Source organism: Rhamphochromis longiceps, linkage group LG2 (assembly GCF_057381845.1).
Source record: "Rhamphochromis longiceps isolate RC_006_pf linkage group LG2, R_longiceps_female_GT1.1, whole genome shotgun sequence".
NCBI lineage: Eukaryota > Metazoa > Chordata > Actinopteri > Cichliformes > Cichlidae > Rhamphochromis > Rhamphochromis longiceps.
Window position 1 is genome coordinate 7,372,145 of NC_140558.1, and position 17,752 is coordinate 7,389,896.

Consider the following 17,752-nt stretch of genomic DNA (forward strand, 5'->3'; position numbering starts at 1 on the left):
CATCTATTTGTTGTAATCATCTATCCTTGCAGTTGTTTATTACACAAAATAAATTATATTATCACACTTCTGGCCACATAGCGCTGATATTCACTGCACATGCCCATAATAACCTTAACCAGAGGGTTTAAAAAAACAAACCAATGTTTACATACCATATCTGCTTCTGCCGTGGCCTGGTGGACAAAAAAAAATGGTTAAGGGTTCCCTGAGCTTTCACACCCCTCATGTTCTTCTTGTGCCCACCACTAGAAGCATGCCTATGGAAAAAGTGCGCCGGCACACAGTGCAGTGCGCTTTAAAGGTGTTATCGTGCACTTTTCCAGCCAGGTGTTTTCCTTTTCCCATTCCTCTCTGTACTTTTGCAGCCTTTTTTTCTTTCTCTGAGCGAACAAACATTGCTGCTCCAATGCTGGGCTTACACTGTGCGATTTTTGGCCCATTTTGAGCCGATTTTTGAGTCGTGCGACTGATTTGGTGATCGGCCCGATTTTGGCCTTCATCGTGCATCGTGTAGTATACGTGGGGTAACGAGAAGCGATTAACACCTCACGACCAGCTCCCAATCATCAATCGGTCGTGAGGGTGTCAACACAGCCGCTCACGCGCTAACACGTAAACGTCGGTGAAAAAGATGGAGCAGCATGGCTGTGCGGCGTGTGATCTGGACCCAAGCGATGGAGGCACAACTTGTAGAACTTTGGAAAGCTCATCCGAGCCTTTTCGATGTGGCATCACAAAATTATCACGACCAAACAACCGTGAAAATAGTTTGATTTACACTGCTGCTTAATCACAGCTGCCTGATCAATGTTTTTCAATTTAGCAAAGTTGATGGTGGTGGGGTGTCTGTGTGAGTGAAAGACAGAGAGGGAGAGCGAGCGACAGAATTTCTGTTATAACCTTCATTTTATGGAGGCACAGTGTGAGCACTCAGGTCTCATCAGAGCATCGGGCGGTATAGTGTGAGACTCTGCATCGTGACCTACCAACTTCTAACCCCTGTGAGTCAATCGTGCAGTTTGAGCAGGAGCTGAATAACGTGAATGAAAAAAAATCGCACAGTGTCTGCCCAGCTTTAGGTGTACTGTCGTCCGAGACTTGCACCGCAGTGTCAGCGTTTGTTTCCCTGTTGGCCATGCTTCTTGTTGTGGTCATCTGTTGTCTTCCGGTATTTTCTCCGCAAGCGACCTTTCCTCGACCAATGAGATAAGCGGTAATCTGAATTGTCATACTCGAATTGTCATAAGTGTGCTGTCAGCTCATTGGTCACAAAGCAGGAGAGGGGCTGGGAATTATGTTTTCAAACAAAGCGTTAATTCCATTAACATTTATAGACTACTTTTGATTCTCACTGTATTACGGGACAAAGTGCGTCCCTTATTAGCTCAATACGGGACGTGTACTTTTGTTTCTAAATACGGGACGATTCCGTTTTTTAAGGGACGGTTGGCAACCCTACTCACAGATCAGTGCTGTCGCTCTCTATACACAGTTCACACGATTGCAAAGTGAAAGCAAAAAAACAAGCGCAAATTCAAACGCGATTTCAATATGTCACATATTGACAGTGGCTCACCGATGCCAATGACATAATTACCCAGCTACATTTCTGAAAGAATGCAAAAGCATTGACATATATTTTTCCTACAATAGCCCGACGGGCAGGGAAGAGATAGATTTTGGTAGCCCGACTGAAAAAATCGCTAGCTCCGGGACGTCGGGCTAGCGATATTGCAAGCCCTGTATCTGATTGAGGAATCACTCATCTTTGGAAAAGAGAGTTTATTACAGAGAAATGGCTCTTTCCAAAATAAAAGCTATACTATCCGCTTCTTCTGGGCTATATTCTCAGCAGCATAAGGAGAATCATGTGCTAACAGCTGTCTAAATGACTCGGCTAAAGTTAGTAGCATGCTTGCTTTTTTTTGTCTGCTTCCACTTGTCTTTGCACTAGGATGATGTCGGCGTAAATGTGCAGTCATATTCGTTGTGTTCCCGCTAGTGCTTTCAGGTTAATCTCGTTGAAATGACCTTAACGCCACAACACGGCAAATCTCCGTTAACGAGCTACCGCCGATCGCTCCGTGCATGGGGCTAGACGGCCAACACGTTAACGAGCTAACTGTGCTAGCACACTAGTTCACACCAATGTAATTGAGCATTGCATGGCACATCCAACATACTGTTTTACTTTAGTCCATGACTTGCTTACCTTCAGGGTCATACGTCACATGAAAACCAAAATAATTCCAAACGCCAGAACTGAATGAGGGTGGGGGAGGTGCCCTGCGCTCTTCCTTCTGACTATGCTGTCTGTGTTGAGCGCTCAGTGGATCTGCGCTCGACAGTGCAGCCTAGGCGGAGTAGTCGAACACAGATTCACTGAGCGCTCAACACAGACAGCATCGTCAGAAGGAAAATTGATAAAATAAATTACAAATGTTATATTGTTCGATACATATGCGTACCGAACCGAAAGCACTGTATCGAACGGTTCAATATCGATACGAATATCGTTGCACCCCTAGTAGCCACATCAGACACCACCTCCATTGTCAAGTTTGCTGACGACACTGCTGTTGTGGGCCTGATCTCCGACAACATCGAGACGGCCTACCTGGAGGAGATTAGGAACCTGGAGACCTGGTGCCAGGAGAATAACCTCCTCCTAAACATCATCAAGACTAAGGAGCTGATCGTGGACTTCACTACAAAGCAGGCGAGGAATTACAAACCCCTCATCATCAGTGGCACGCCAGTGGAGAGAGTGGACAGTTTCCGATACCTGGGTGTCCACATCACTCAGGACCTGTCATGGTCCTGTCACATCAACACCCTGGTTAAGAAAGCCCGTCAGCGTCTCTTCTTCCTCAGAAGACTTAGAGACTTCCATCTGCCACTGAAGGTGCTCAAGAACTTCTACTCCTGCACCATCGAGAGCGTCCTGATGGCAAACATCTGCACCTGGTTTGGGAACAGCACCAAGCAGGACAGACGAGATCTGCAAAGGGTGGTGCGCTCAGCCGAACGCATCATTCAATCAGAGCTCCCTGACCTGCTGTCCATCTACACCAAGTCCAAAGCTAGGAAGATTATGATGGATCTCTCCCATCCCAACAATGGACTCTTCTCACTGTTGAGGTCTGGGAAGCGCTTCCGCTCCCTTAAGGCCAAAACAGAGAGAATGAGGAGGAGCTTCTTCCCCCAGGCTATTCGGGGCCTGAACCAGGTGTAGGACTGGACTCTCCCAAACACGTCACTATAAGACTGGACTCTCACACACGTCACCACACATTTCCTATAATCCATAATTCCTATAATTTATAATCCTTATCTTTATAATTTCTTCTGCTATTTGCACATTCTTTACTGAAAATTCTTAAGTTAATTTGTAAATTTTTGTAGTAAACTGTAAATTGTAAATATTGTAAAACTTTTCTTCTGTCATTTAATGGTCGGGCATTGTACAGCTACAAGCATTTCACCCCCATGCCATACTGTGTATGGTTGTGTGTGTGTGTGACAAATAAAATTTGAATTTGAATTTGAATTTGAAGTTATCTCACAGTCTGATCACACCTTCTTTGCTGGTGTATGAGTATTTATAGCATTCAGAGCGGTGATATCAGATAGTATCAAATTAAAACAAAGCAACAAAGCAAAGGTTTTGGGTGATTGCTTGGGTTTACGCATGTGATATCCAAGAGGTTTGCATTCTTTTGTGAAATTATAAAATGGTTTTGAAGGAATCCATGCTCATAGTCATCAAATTAAAAGAACAGTTGTCAGTTTTCCCACTTTCTCTCTGAAAATGAGTTAAGAAAATTGATACCGCTGTACATGTGTTCAGCCAGGAGTTGATTAGATTACCTTATTGTGAGGTTTGAAGAAAAGCAAATCATCCAAGCTGGCTCTGTTCAAAGTTCGAACATAGTGCCTGGTGGATTGACCCGAATGCCGAGTGGTTGGGGTTCATACAGCAACCCTCCATATGCTCTGAGCACTGGATCCAGTTTGACTGTCAGTCTGGCACCATGTGCTGCATGTTCTTTTCCTGCACTCTCTCCTACATTTTTTGTCTCCATCCCCAGTTTTCCTGCCAAAGTAAAAGCAAAGATGTCCCCAAAACCAATGCTTAATGCCCATCTAAAGTTTATTAATTGATAGACTGTATCTGATTTGTTTAATCTGTATGCAAACACAAGTGTGTAGATAAAACGTTAACCTAATTTGTGGTTTAAGAGCTTTTGAACTTTGCACACAGCCAGGATTCTTGCTTCCTGCTGGTTCAAGTATTTATGCTAAGTTAAGCTAATTGTCTCACCGCTCCAGCTCAGTAACTGACAGATTTAAGAGTAGCATCAATCTTCTCATCTACCTCATGGCAAGAAACAAACAAGCTAATTATCCCTTTTTAGAAAAGGGAGTGGTTCTGGTAGTATCTATACAGAAGCTGTTGTATAATGCATATACATTGAAACTAGCAGCAGAAAAGTCATATAATGTATAGCCTGTACATTATATGCTGCATACAGTATAAGAGTAGGAGTCTATAAATTATGCAGTTGCAAGTATAGACAGAGTGATGGTAGCAATAGCATTATAGTCTACAGTAATAGCCGTATATTTTTCCCTATCTCCACCACTCGGCATTTCATATTTGGGCTCTGACTGTATTTTTCAGCTCTGTCCTCTCTTTTGTTTCCTCGCAGCAATCGGCCGGACGTTGATCCCCCGTTATTTCAGCACAGTCTTTGAGGGAGGGGTCACTGAGCTCCACTACATCCTTAAACACTCCAAGGAGTCGTTCCACAACTCCTGCATTACCCTGGACTGTGATCAGTGCACCATGGTCACCCAGCACGGGAAACCAATGTTTACAAAGGTAACACCTGACCCCTGAGCTTCTCCCAACATGAATAATTGATCACAGGCTATGATAATGGCCCAGGCGAGCCACTTAACTGGTTAAAGATCAAATTCATTTACACCCTTTGAGTCTTTTTTTCCCCCTTTATCCACTTTCATGTTGTACATGGGTTTTGAAGTCACATCTGGGGGCTTTACTGTTTATGCTGTGGAATTAATTATATGATGAATTTATGGGTTATCCACTTAGTTTGCATAGATTTCAAGTGTTCATCTCTGATATCTGTGGGAAAAATATTAAAGATTGTGTGACATTTTAGTTACAGTAACTTGAAATTGAAGTAACTTAATATGCTTGTCCTTATTTTCTGTCACATGGCAACTGGCAGAATGGTTGATGCCCAAATTCAACATGATAAAAGTGTCAAGTCATGAAGTAATTATATTTGCAGGTACCATCAATTCTGTGAGGTAGAAACTGCTCTAAACACTCCAATACTCTAAAGATATCAACAGTTTTTTTTTCTACTCTTGTTTTCATACATTGACTAGAAAAGTGGATATCCTAATGTGGTCATCTCAGGCAGACATATCTGCTGTTCATATGTTTTGCTTATGAGGTGCAACTGAGGAAATTTGGTCTAAAAGAAAGGTGCCCTTAAAAGGAGACGAATTAAAACAGCTTTTTTTAGATGGTGGGTGAGCAGAGCCGCACCAAGGGCCAGTCTGAGTGAGTCAGCAAATTATTTTCACTATCAGTCAGTCGATTCGTAGCTTTTTTTCTTTTTCTTTAATTTTTTAGAGGAATCCTGCAGTTGTGTCCTGTTTTAGTGGATATGTGCTTAGATGTGAATATTAAATCTTACACATTCATTACTCAAAAGTGCAGCTTTAATAATATGACATATTTTATACCTGTCTAAACATGCACCTTACATGAATTTTCTTAGGCCAGATATCTCCAAGCTACTGTAAATATCAAATATGCTCATATTTACTCTTTTCACTTCTAGACCTCAAAATCTACTGGTATTGCTCATATTAATGCTGGATTCCTAATCCTCCAGATGCTCCGAAGATATTGCTAGGGGGACATGAATAAGACTTTTGAAGAGTAAAGTTTAGTTCGCAGTAACAGGAAACACAAATTGCACAGGTGAAATAATCCCAACCTGACACCAAGGTCTTCTGAAAGCACTAAAGATGAGCTCAGCTGCTTTTGTCTTGTGGGAGAGAAATCCCTTGTGAGCTGGAGTGAATATCTGCTTCACCACAGTCTGATCTAGATGGCTCGCTGACTCTTAGTGTTCTTCTGCTGACTGTCTAAATGAATCTGAGGCCAGATAGCTTGTCAGCGCAGAGCAGCCGAGCTAAAGGGATTCCATGTTCCCTGTACCATGAACCCTGAGCTGAAGCACCAGACCGGATTGTTCTGACATTAAACAGCTATACGCCCTCTTGTTTTCAGGACTTGACAGCATACACTCACTCGTGGGTGTGTGTGTCAGTGTGTGTATTGTGCAGAGCGCAAAATTAAGCTTTGTGATCTGCCAGAGGCTGTTAGGCTAAAGGGTGAATTAAGCAAATTATTTTCTAAAAAGAAATAAACATAATCTGCCAATGGGCATAGATTTCTTTTAGCTTTAAGAACAAGTAGACTTCACAATTTCACAGACTTTATTGGCTTTGGGTAATCTTTTTCCTAATAATAAGGCATTGATTTATCTTTTGATGTTTTGCATTTAGCTGTTAAGTTGAATTGAGAAAACCCTTCAAATAGTTTGACATGGATTTTCTTTAATGCTAAGTGACATACAATAGTATTATGTCATTTCAATTTCAAGTAGTTTCAACTTTTGCATAAATGTATAACCTATAGAAACTGCTTTGATAGTATCCTGTCAGTTTGATTGAGCAAGATAATTTGCCAGGGCTCTCTGAAAGTTGACTGAGAGTCAGGAATAAACTAATATGATCACATTTATGATTCTACATTATGATATTGTTTACACAAAAACATTTAATAATATTGAATGCTCTGTTAGAAACATTTTTTTTAAGTTGATTGAACTGCTTTTAGTTTTACTAACATCCACTTCCACCTTCCCTTTCTCACTTGTAAAGAGAAATTACTGAACATTAGCAAATATACAGATTTTCATATCACTGAACTACTGGGGTTCTTCACTAACAAACAGGTGGTTAGCTAGCAGCCCCAAATCACATGGGATTGGATAAATAATGTATTTTTCCAATAAGCCATCAGACATATCTTGGTCTATATTCAGATTGCTGACAGTTGTGGCCTAAAAGCTGGTTTTTTGGCTCATTTTGACTCAGATCTGTTTTTCCTGACAGTGCAAATAACACAATGACAGTGATGTTTTGATTTGGCCCACTTTCATATGCAATCCTTAAGCCAGGTGTACACTACAATTTTGGGCTGGCTCAGTCAAAAGCTGATGGATGTGAAAGAATCATAATTTTATCTTTGGTAGTGTCTCCAAAGCAATGCTCCTGCATCATGGAGAGAAAGAAGTTCAAAGTTGGCTGTTTTAACAGTCTTGTGACTAAAAAAATCCTAAACTCTGACAGTGCCAGAAATGAACACCTCATAGCGTGACTGCTGCCAAGTCCTGCGTCTACTAACCAACCAGGAAGAATCTAGTACGATATGGATATGATGCACTGGCCAACTTCCCAAGGCACTTGGGAAGAAAAAAAGAAAAGAAAAAAAACAAAACAGAACAAACCCATATTAAATAAATGGCAGTACAATGGAGAAAATAAAATGTTTGGACTCGAACAAAGAAGAAACTCTAGTTGAGTTGTGGCAGCAGCAGCCTTGTTTTTATGATGTGTTCTCCAGCTGTTATCGTGACTGCAACAATAAGGATGTAGCCTGGAAACAAATAGCCGAGAAATAACAGATGCGCGTGTTGGCTATCATTCAGTACTTATTATCATCATAGAGTCTGCATACATCAAACTTGACGTCCTGCACGAGTAGATCCATGTTGCACTGTGCGGTTTGCAGTGAACTGACAAGATTGCTGCAACCCCACAGTCTGTACGCACCCAAATCAGATACAATCTTTCTTTTTTCTTTTTTTGCAGTGCGACCTCACGGTGAACTGACAAATCAGAATTCACTTGACTTTCACATCACTCCACCATCCTGCAGAAAGACTCTTGTGGGGTGTCGCTGGCAGATGTAGTTTGATGTAACCAAGGCATGCCTCATTTTTTGATTACACTTGTTTCACTGAGGCCATCGCAGTCCCACCAGTACTGGCTCTATCTGTGCTTCAACATATACCTCAAGTAAAGTAAACCAGCAGCCACTGCGCCATAAAAAGCAATAATTTAAAAAACCGTGGATAGTCTCATTGCTGACAGCTAGGGGTGGGCGATAGAAACAATATACGATAGAAACTATATAAATTTGGTCAACAATAGAGATTTTGACTATACCGCTTCATGATGTCATCAAGCTGCGCCTGTTTTGGTCGAAAGCATCGCAGTGGCTACAACAATTATCATCTGCAAATTATGCAGACAGTCATAGCAAAGAGATGAAGCACTTTTGAAATATGGGGAAAGCCAAAAACTGCTCTTCCTCCACTTCCGTAACATTGATACATTAATGCTGAATTCTCTCGCAGCTGCTCTATGTTGCAGTATTTTAATAACTAACCTTGTGTTGTGGATGAATGATCTCAGTTGTTCTCCTGACTGACGTTTGCCCCGTGTATAGCATCCTGCTATGCGATTGCATTTGTCCCTGACCACCAGAATCCCTCACGTTAACTTTTATCAAGTGGAAAAAAGTTGGCGTTCATCCTCCAGCTTCACTGTGCTAATGTTATGCTAACATACCTGTGTTGCTAGCAATCACGTAGCACAACATTATATACCAGGTAGTCCAACTTCAGTAACCCTGCAAACGCCACTGCTGTTTAGTTTCCTGTCTTCATTTATGTTGGAAGTGGTAGCAGAGCTGTACGTTTTACTTAGTTTCAAAAATCTCTCAGTCAGAACATGGTATGTCATGTTTAGGTGGAAACTAGCGAGCTAACTTCCTGTTAACTTCTAACTCCGTTAAATTTAATAACTTCTGTTTTCATGGATGCCTGGATGTTAAACGTAATTGTTACACCTGGTAAAGCAGCAACACTGATGATTTTATTAAAAATTAAAGAATTTAGACCGTTCTTAACTCTGTGTTCGTTTGACTTTGGGACCTTTTTGGACCCAGATTACTCCGCAAAGCTCCTCACTATGGCAGCCGTAATGCTCTGACAATCCATCAAGCAGTGCGGCTTACCAAAGTTGTACTAAAACATTTTTTAACAGATTTCTGCACGCCAAAATGTTTTTGAGATTTTGAGAAAATTAAAGGATTTTAAGTGTGCTTTATAGTGTGGAAAATACGTTATACAGAAGAAAAGAATATATCGCAATATATATCGTTACCGCACATGCTTCAAATTATATCGCGATATGAATTTTAGGCCATATCGCCCAGCCCTACTGACAGCTGCTCACATCTACAGCACATCATTTTATAAATAAAACTTTAATGATAGGATCAAGTTATTAAGCATACTAGTGTTTTGCAGGAAGAAAGGGGGCAAAAAAACACATGTCCTATCTATAAAAAAAGTTATGTTTGCATAGGTAGAGTGTATAAACATTGCATGAAGAAACCTGGTTTAATTGCTTGTGTGCTATGTTGGAGTACATTAACATGCAAGACTGCCTGCATTTAAGTTTGTAGCGAGGGGGCACATGAGCCCAGTGTTTCAGTCAATTTTGTATTCATGTAGGGGTTAGTGGCTGAGTGGAGGTTGGGTGTAGGTTGAGGGGGTCTCTTTGTGTTATTATATTAGTAAATGAGTAAACAATCCCAGTAACACATACAGGAAATATCTTTTAATGTTTTTCTGCAGTTCTGTAAACAAGTCTTTTCAAAAAGAATAACACCAACAACACCCCCCCACCCCACCCAAAAACAAAATATATTACAAGTGTCCAATATTAACCATACAGAACGGGAACAGAACTGCCCCGGCCCGGTCAACAAAAAGCTAAATTTGATGCTTGCAGCGCTGCTCTCTTTTCATCTTCACCTAAATTGGATGAGAAGAATTAATTCATTAGAAAAAAAATTCCAATAACTGAGCGTGTTCTCCCTGAGCTCCCAGCAGCAGCAGCAGCGAGCCTGCAGCTCTGGAGGCCCGAATCTCAATCAGCTCTGCCTCGCCTCGCTTTCCTCTACCACAACCACCCTCCTCCCCACCATCCCTCTCCACCCTCCTCCTCCCCCCCGTCTCTCATCCTCCTCCCTGGCTTGCTGGCTCGCTCATTCTCCTTTTGCTCTCTACTCCACATCTCTCTCTCTCTCACTCACCCACCACCCCCCTACCCCTGCACCCCCCCCCCCCCCCACACACACACACACCCCTCATCCCTAGAGAAATCATCCCCAGCTCCCAACTCGCTCTCTTGCTCTCCCTCTCGCTCTCTCTGCCTATATCTGTCTCTTTCCTTTCCTGCTGCTACCTCTCTCTGTCTTTCAAAATTTCTAATTTTGAGCACAATGAAAGAATAATTTTGCTTTGCTTTATTAAAAATTTCTTCTTGTTTTCATAGTTTCGGTCATCTTCCCAAACAGAAATAAAAACACTGTAGTTACAAATATAATTGATGAGTAGTCACTAAAATGAAAGAGTAAGATGATCAGAATGAATGCTTTCAGGGGCATTTCGTTCTTTTCATTGTAGACTAAATAGTAGATAGATAACAGAAAATTGGATAAACAAACAACAAAAACAAACCAAATATCCTTTGCTGAACAAAAACTAGTGATGTAGTGGTCCATGGTTAGCCTCCTGGGGTTTCTGTTGTGCCCCAGTGAATCCGACAGTTACTGTATTAAATAAACTTCCAGGTCTGTTTAATGCCTATTGTTATTAAAAACCTAAATATTAAAATTATGAACTGAGGTTGCACACAGGCTTCTCGGGTTGAATTGCATTTTCCTTCATTCTTAAGGTACATGCAGCATTTCCAGGATTGTATGTGTTCTAAATTTGGCTTTACCCGCAGGTAAGATGGTTAAAGTGCACGGCTCCTAAATGGGAATTTGTTCTCATAGATGGTTTGTATTTTGTTTCAGACACTGTTGATTGTTCGCTCCAGTACTTCTGTGACTGTTTTGCATCAACATGACCCATAGAGTATTAGTGTGGCTGTCAAACCACTGATATCAACTGAGACATAACCCATTGTGTATAACTTACAAGTGGATTTATATGGAAACCTAAATGTAGTATTTTGCTTAACATATTGTTTTGAAATATTAGATAAATTACTTACTATTGCAGCAATAAATGACCAATTACACTCACTACGTATTGTTTAATGATTACATTTGATCATAATGTGGACAATCTGTGATGAAAAAAGAGCAGGCAGCAGTATTTGAACAAGCTTAGTACAGTTTAATGAATTCATGTGTTCTTTTTTTTTTCTTTACCTTTGTGTTGTTGTTAATCTCGTGTGGTGCTACAGACTAACGAACGGGTTGGGCTAGCAGGACACTAGAGTGGGTGGCTTTCTCCAGGGGCTGGTGGACACTCTGTGGCGGGCCCACAAAGCAGCGAGGTGTTGACAAGGTGACACAGGGTGCCAATTTGACCAAGAACTCCCAACCTCCGAGCCACCCCAGGTATCCCAGCACCTCTATTCACTCTCTGCAGGCCTCGCTTTCCCTGACCAGTCTGTGTTAGCTCCAGGGGCACGGCCCTTGTTACCGGTGCCCAGCTGGGGGTTTGTGCATGCTGGGAGGTGAGCGAACAGCAAAAGGCGAAAAGGCGAGTTCGTGACACAGTGATCTCAGCTGAAGTAAATTTAATTCCCTGAGTGGATTTTTTTTTTCCTTGGTGAGAAATTGACTAGCTGATGTGTTATTCCTGATATATGCTTTGCTTTGAATGTGGCCAGCAGTGTCTACCGCACGTTTCTTATAATTGTATGTATTAATTGTGCATATCTATCAATATCCATTTATCGATGCCTTTATTTATTTATTTAATAATGGTTGTTGTTAAACAACAGAATGAATAGTTAATGGTTACTGATGGTTACTATGGTTCTGAAAATATGTCCCAAAAAATCTGAAATTTTGTAAATCATAAATAAAAACAAACAACTGCATGTAAAAAATAAATATTTTTAATGCGACTCCAGCAACCTACCTAAAATAGTTGGGACAGGAGTTTGTGTACCCCTGTGTCACCGCTTCTTTTAACAATACTGGATTATGTAAGGGTTTGGGAACTGATGAGGGTTTGTATTGTTCATTCTTACTTGATATAGATTTTCAGCTCAACATGCGTTCTGCTTCATAATGCATCAAATGTTTTCAGTGTGTTACAGGTCTGGACTATTTAAGCACCCGCACTATCTAATGTCACATTCCTTTTATCTCAGGAATCAGATGTTGATCGTTATCCAGTGCAACACGATATCACGCCAAAGGGTGTCATAGACACGCTTGCTTTGCCTCTCCAATGCGTGAAATTGACAAGCATGGCATGCAGAATTTGCAGTACCAGCAGGGGGCGATGATATATTTATGTTTAAGTTGCTGGTGACCGTGGAAGGTACATTTCAGGGTGCTTCTATGCCAAATGATTAAGCTAGGTGGCTAATATGTACTTACATATAAATGTGTTGGTAATGCCTCTTTAGACGCTTTTCTGTGATTATTTTAATGTTGGCTTGAATTTGTCTCTACCCGCAGACAAGATGGTTTGCAAAGTCAGGGTTCCTGCGACTCTCCGAGTGGTATATCTGACTTATGGGAGCATCCCAGTTGAAAATTGTGATTGAGCACTCAGGATTTAGGACCTCTCACTTCAAATTGATTATTGCACTATTGTGGCTTTATGCTGCTGAAATGTATGTAGAATGTAGTTTTGATATAGTAGACAAGAACATAGCTGAACACAGCACATATTATTCCAAATCTTATATACGTACTGTGTATCACAGAGCATTATTGGTGCCTTCACAAATGTTCCTATTACCAGTGACATGTACGCTCATGCAGCCCCATAATATCATTAATGTTGGCTTTGAGTTGTGTGCTAATAATGTACTGGATGGATGAGTATAGTAAAAGTAAGATTGTCTGTTTACACAATGGTCTAGTTTCTTATCTATACCTATGGGCATCTGTTCAAGTGGAAGGAACAGCTTCATCCAAAGGGTCGCTGGGGTCTCCCTTAAAGATAGGGTGAGGATCCCAGCCAGTCACAAAATACTACTCTTACACATCAAAGGGAACCAATTGAGATGGTTCAGGTATCTGATTAGGATGCCTCCTAGGCACATCTAGTCAAGGTGTTTTGGGTATGTTGTACCAGAAAGACCCTGGAGCTGACCCAAGAGACCTCCTGGCTTGGGAATCCCTCAGTGTTCCCCCTTGGAAGAGCTAGAGAAAGTGACTTGGGAGAGGGAGGTCAGGTTTGCAAGTCATGAATATGCAACAGTTATTTACAGTTTATGTGTTCTGCTGCTATCGTAGACTTTAAAGTCAGGTTTGGTACGGATGCTACAACTTTGTGAGTGCTAACTCTGAATTCAACGGGAAAAAAATTCTAAATTGGAACTTTTTTAATGCAACTTAATGCTTCAATTGGATGCACTATTATGGATCAATGCTGCTGAAATATGCATATGTGACACTGTATACACTATAACACTAAAGGTGTTCAAGAGTCATATACTCAAGTCATTAAGGTTCAGCGTTATCTTCAGTTTCTTCAGTTCAAGTGTGTGGTGTGTGTGTGTAGACAGTTATGTTGTTGTTAGTACTACTTGGGTAGTGTGTTGTATTAAGATCTCATAAGCTTATTTGTCCAGAGGCAACGCAGCTGTCACTATCAAATAAGTTGGGTGCATCATGGCTGGGGATGTTGAATCCTGGCTTGCTACAATTGGATGAACTGGTCACTTAGAAACAGACTCCATTTAAAAAAGGAAACCTGAACAAGGCAGTGAAAATATCCTGTATTGTATATGTATTGTACAGCAACTTCATCACCATTAGTGACCATGTTTCTCTTGCTCTTCATATGCAACAACGTAATTCAGTCTATAATGAATTCAGTGAACTGGACTAAGAATCATATCCATAGGCAAATAATATACACTTTTGTGAACAATAGCCACAATAATCCAGTTCTCACTGAAATGTTAGAATGCATCTCATTGCAAAAAGAGGGAAAATACAAATGTGTTTTGCGATGATACTTACCCAAAGACCACTTATACTAGGACAGAAAATAAAACTCAAAAACTAGTTTCTACAGTTTAAGATAAACATCTCCGATTGGTTTGTGATAGAGTGTAATTTTGTGAACCACACAAAATTACTGCTAATGCTTGCTGTGCTAACCCAGTTAGTTAATTCACTGGAGATTCATAATCCAAAAAAGAAGTACATCAGCATCAAAACAAAAAGCATCCTTCTATCCCAACAAGCAAAGGAGTAAAACTCAACTTTATGTCGTCAACCATGAGCTCAAACGATAGACTCAAGTTCATAAACACTAGCTTGTTGTAGTGCCACCTACTGACCTTTTTGTGTAACGGCAGAATTAATCTGCTGTATAAAATATATATAAGTCGATTTTATGCAGGTTATATGTAGAATGTGGTTTGCGATGGTCTTCCTATAATAAGCAAGGACTTTCCTGGAAAAAAGTGTTTTCTTTGGGACAGCATGTATTTATAAATGTATATATTGTATACCACTGAGGCTTAATGGTGCCTTCACAGGTGTTTATATTACCAGTGGTATGTACAGTAATGCACACTAATGCATGTTGCTCATTAGCTTGATGGATAATCTTTTCTTCAATTCTCTTCAATTTCCTCTATCTTTACCCTTTCAGCGTTGGTTTAGAGCCTTTTTTTTGCACTAGTTGGTATTTTTTGCACCTGCCATCTTTAACTGGGATTTTACATTTACAGTATTTAACATCTCAAGTTTTAATTTCATGATGATTACTATAATAAATTTGCAAAGGTTTTTTTTCCATTACATTTTATTCACCTCTGTACTTTTTTCACCAGGGTCCATGAGATTATATACATTTCAACCTCTATTCAAAGCCAGAAGAGGCAGTCAGGGAACATGGGGATAGAATAGGAGGGGATATCACAACTAGCCAGCAGTCAAACTGACAGTACTGCAGTTACCTCTTAATAGCAAAGCCACTGAGAGATCCCAATGAAATGCTGTTCTTAAGTTTAAACTATAATCTGCACACATGTCATAATTATCATAAATAAAATGTGTTTGTTGATTTAAAAGTTAATTTCAGCTATTAAATTAGGCCCACAGTTGGAAGGTGATTATAATTTTCATGGAGAATATTAAAATATCCTGGGGCAACATTAGAGTATATATATGTTTTACTTTAAGGCTGTAATTGCTGATCATTTTCGTTTTTGATTAATTGATCAATCACGCGGTCTTTAAAATGTCAACAAAATGACTAAATGTTGTAGTAGCTGTAGTAGAAAATTAATAATCCCAGTAGATATTTATATAGGAGGCAGTTTCTGAGTGACTGATTTATTTCTTATGCAGACTTAACATATATAATATAACACACTTTATTCACGTGTACGTTATTACTAACAGCATTTCTACAGACTTCTCAGTAGTTACTAATCATGTTGAGTTAGAGAACTATAACCAATGTCAGCAGTTTGTTGCTAAAATATATTTTACTTTAGCCAGCTCTGATCTTGTTCATATTCACCAGAAGTAGTTATCAGGTCTTATATTAATCGATTTAATGACCTTCAGCTCCTCTGTTATTAATGATTGCCAGGTTAGGGTACAGTATTGAATATTGTCTCGGCAGCAGGACGTTGTTATTCTTTCTTGCTCTTTTGAGCTGGAGATCCCCTGATCTCAGCCCCGTTGTGTGGAAGATTTATGACTCTGCTCTTAAATCAATGGGGACTCTCTGCGAGGGGCCGTACCATTTAATGGACCACTTTTTAATTTAAGGGGATTTTCCTTCTTTTAGTTTTCATAAGGGAACACTTTTTGGCTAAAAATAAATGGTTACAACCATGCTGAGAAATATTAGATTTTAACCGATTGACTTTCACTATGGTGAAATAAATAGCTTTGTATGATTGAATCTATTCTGGAATCTGTGGGAAAAAAGAAAGCCTTCCTTGGTTGCATTTGTGGTTAATATAGCGTCTCTGCACCAGTGCCACTAAGATAAATTCCTGCGCATTTATTGCGCTTGGCAATTAACGGGATTCCTATTCTGGTTCTGATTTAGGCAGCTTACCAATTTATTTATCAGTTTCAGGGAGGCAGAAAGCTTGCAGAGAGAAATAGGAGCAATAGTAGATGCAGTGCTAAGGACACTCACTGTTGGCACTATGGAAAAAAGAATCAATAGTGCATTGTTATTTCACTGTAGGCTACAGCACCTGGAACGCATCAGAAGATACCAGCTCACTAGTAAACACAATTCAAGTTATTTAACTGCTGGTGGGTAAATTACACAAATCTACTAAAAGCAGACTCCCAGGAATGATGTAAAAGAGATACCCGTTTCCCTCAAATTGGCCTATTATATATAATATTTGGGCTTTTAATAGGTTTCATAAGCCCAGGGGGTAAAAACCTATATGCTACAGAGTGACAATGATGCATTTTATTTCAAAGGAGGAAAAGAAAGAAAAGACCAAAGGTAACATTTATGAGGGGTTTTTTTTTGTTTTTGTTTTTTGTTCTTTTTTTAACATTTAGCAGCAGTTTAAAGAGGCAGTTTACAACTGTCATACTCATAATGCCAAATGGTCTGGGTACCTAGAGGTCAGTGATTAATTACTTTGGACTTATGTGGTAGGAAGTGTATTTTCGATATACTCTTTTTTTAACACTTATTCAATGTCTGTAGTTTCAAAGTAAAATAAAATGTGATACAGTATATGTCAAAAGTTAAATGAGTTAGGAAAGTTGGTCACATAACTGCATTTTTAGGTAATCAAGAACGTTTTTTTTTTAAATCTGTCTATTTTAAATCTTTATGGAAGACATCAGTTTATCCTAAAATGTAAATATAATCCCTAAATTTGCAAATACATAGTTTTACTTCTATTTGAAGCTATTTTTATTTCAGTCTGTTACGTGCTGTGATGTGTCCCTGCTTTCCCTTTCAACTCTAAGGTCAGCCACTGGACAAACTGCTGTTGGAATTAAACTTAAATAAATAAAGAGAGTTGTCACTGTCCATTAAACACCACAGATTATTTCCAAACATTTCTGTAGTCAAATCTAATCTTATCTAGCTCAGACAAGCCTATTATCAAACGATGCAGATCCCTTAAACGCGTTTACACATAAAACCACTGTATCAGCATTTTTGTGACAGTTGTGTCAATCACTGAAAGAAAATCACAAGTTTTTCATTTACTATATAAGGTTTAAGACCAATTTGGAGCATAGACACAGACCAAGAGTTTGGTCTTGTTTGAGTAAATTAAAACCAAATTTTAAAATGAAATAAATAAATAATTTCTTTTTTATGCAGAAGAAGACACATCAAGAAATCCAGTATTGCAGCTCAGCAACCAGTAAGCGTAAATAGAAGAATATTTACAATCCAGTAAATACTTCATCTTAGTTATTCCTTGAGTACACACTAATCATGGCAGGTCTGACTTCATGCACTGTGCCCCTTAACAAGTGGATTGAAGTGCAAACTATCCACAAACCAAAGTCTGCATGAAGATCTAAAAGCTTGTTTCTGTCAGTTGTTTATGCTCT

General features: G+C 39.7%; 1 protein-coding gene across 5 annotated transcripts in view; it reads left to right on the forward strand.

Moving 5' to 3' along the window:
- Positions 1-17,752, forward strand: part of ldb2a (LIM domain binding 2a) — a 113,794-nt gene that overhangs the window by 69,526 nt on the left and 26,516 nt on the right. For all 5 annotated transcript variants that reach the window (XM_085416269.1, XM_085416277.1, XM_085416244.1 and 2 more), the window contains exon 3: positions 4,716-4,888. In XM_085416269.1, coding sequence (XP_085272395.1) covers positions 4,716-4,888 — 173 coding nt within the window. The remainder of the gene's footprint in view (positions 1-4,715; positions 4,889-17,752) is intronic.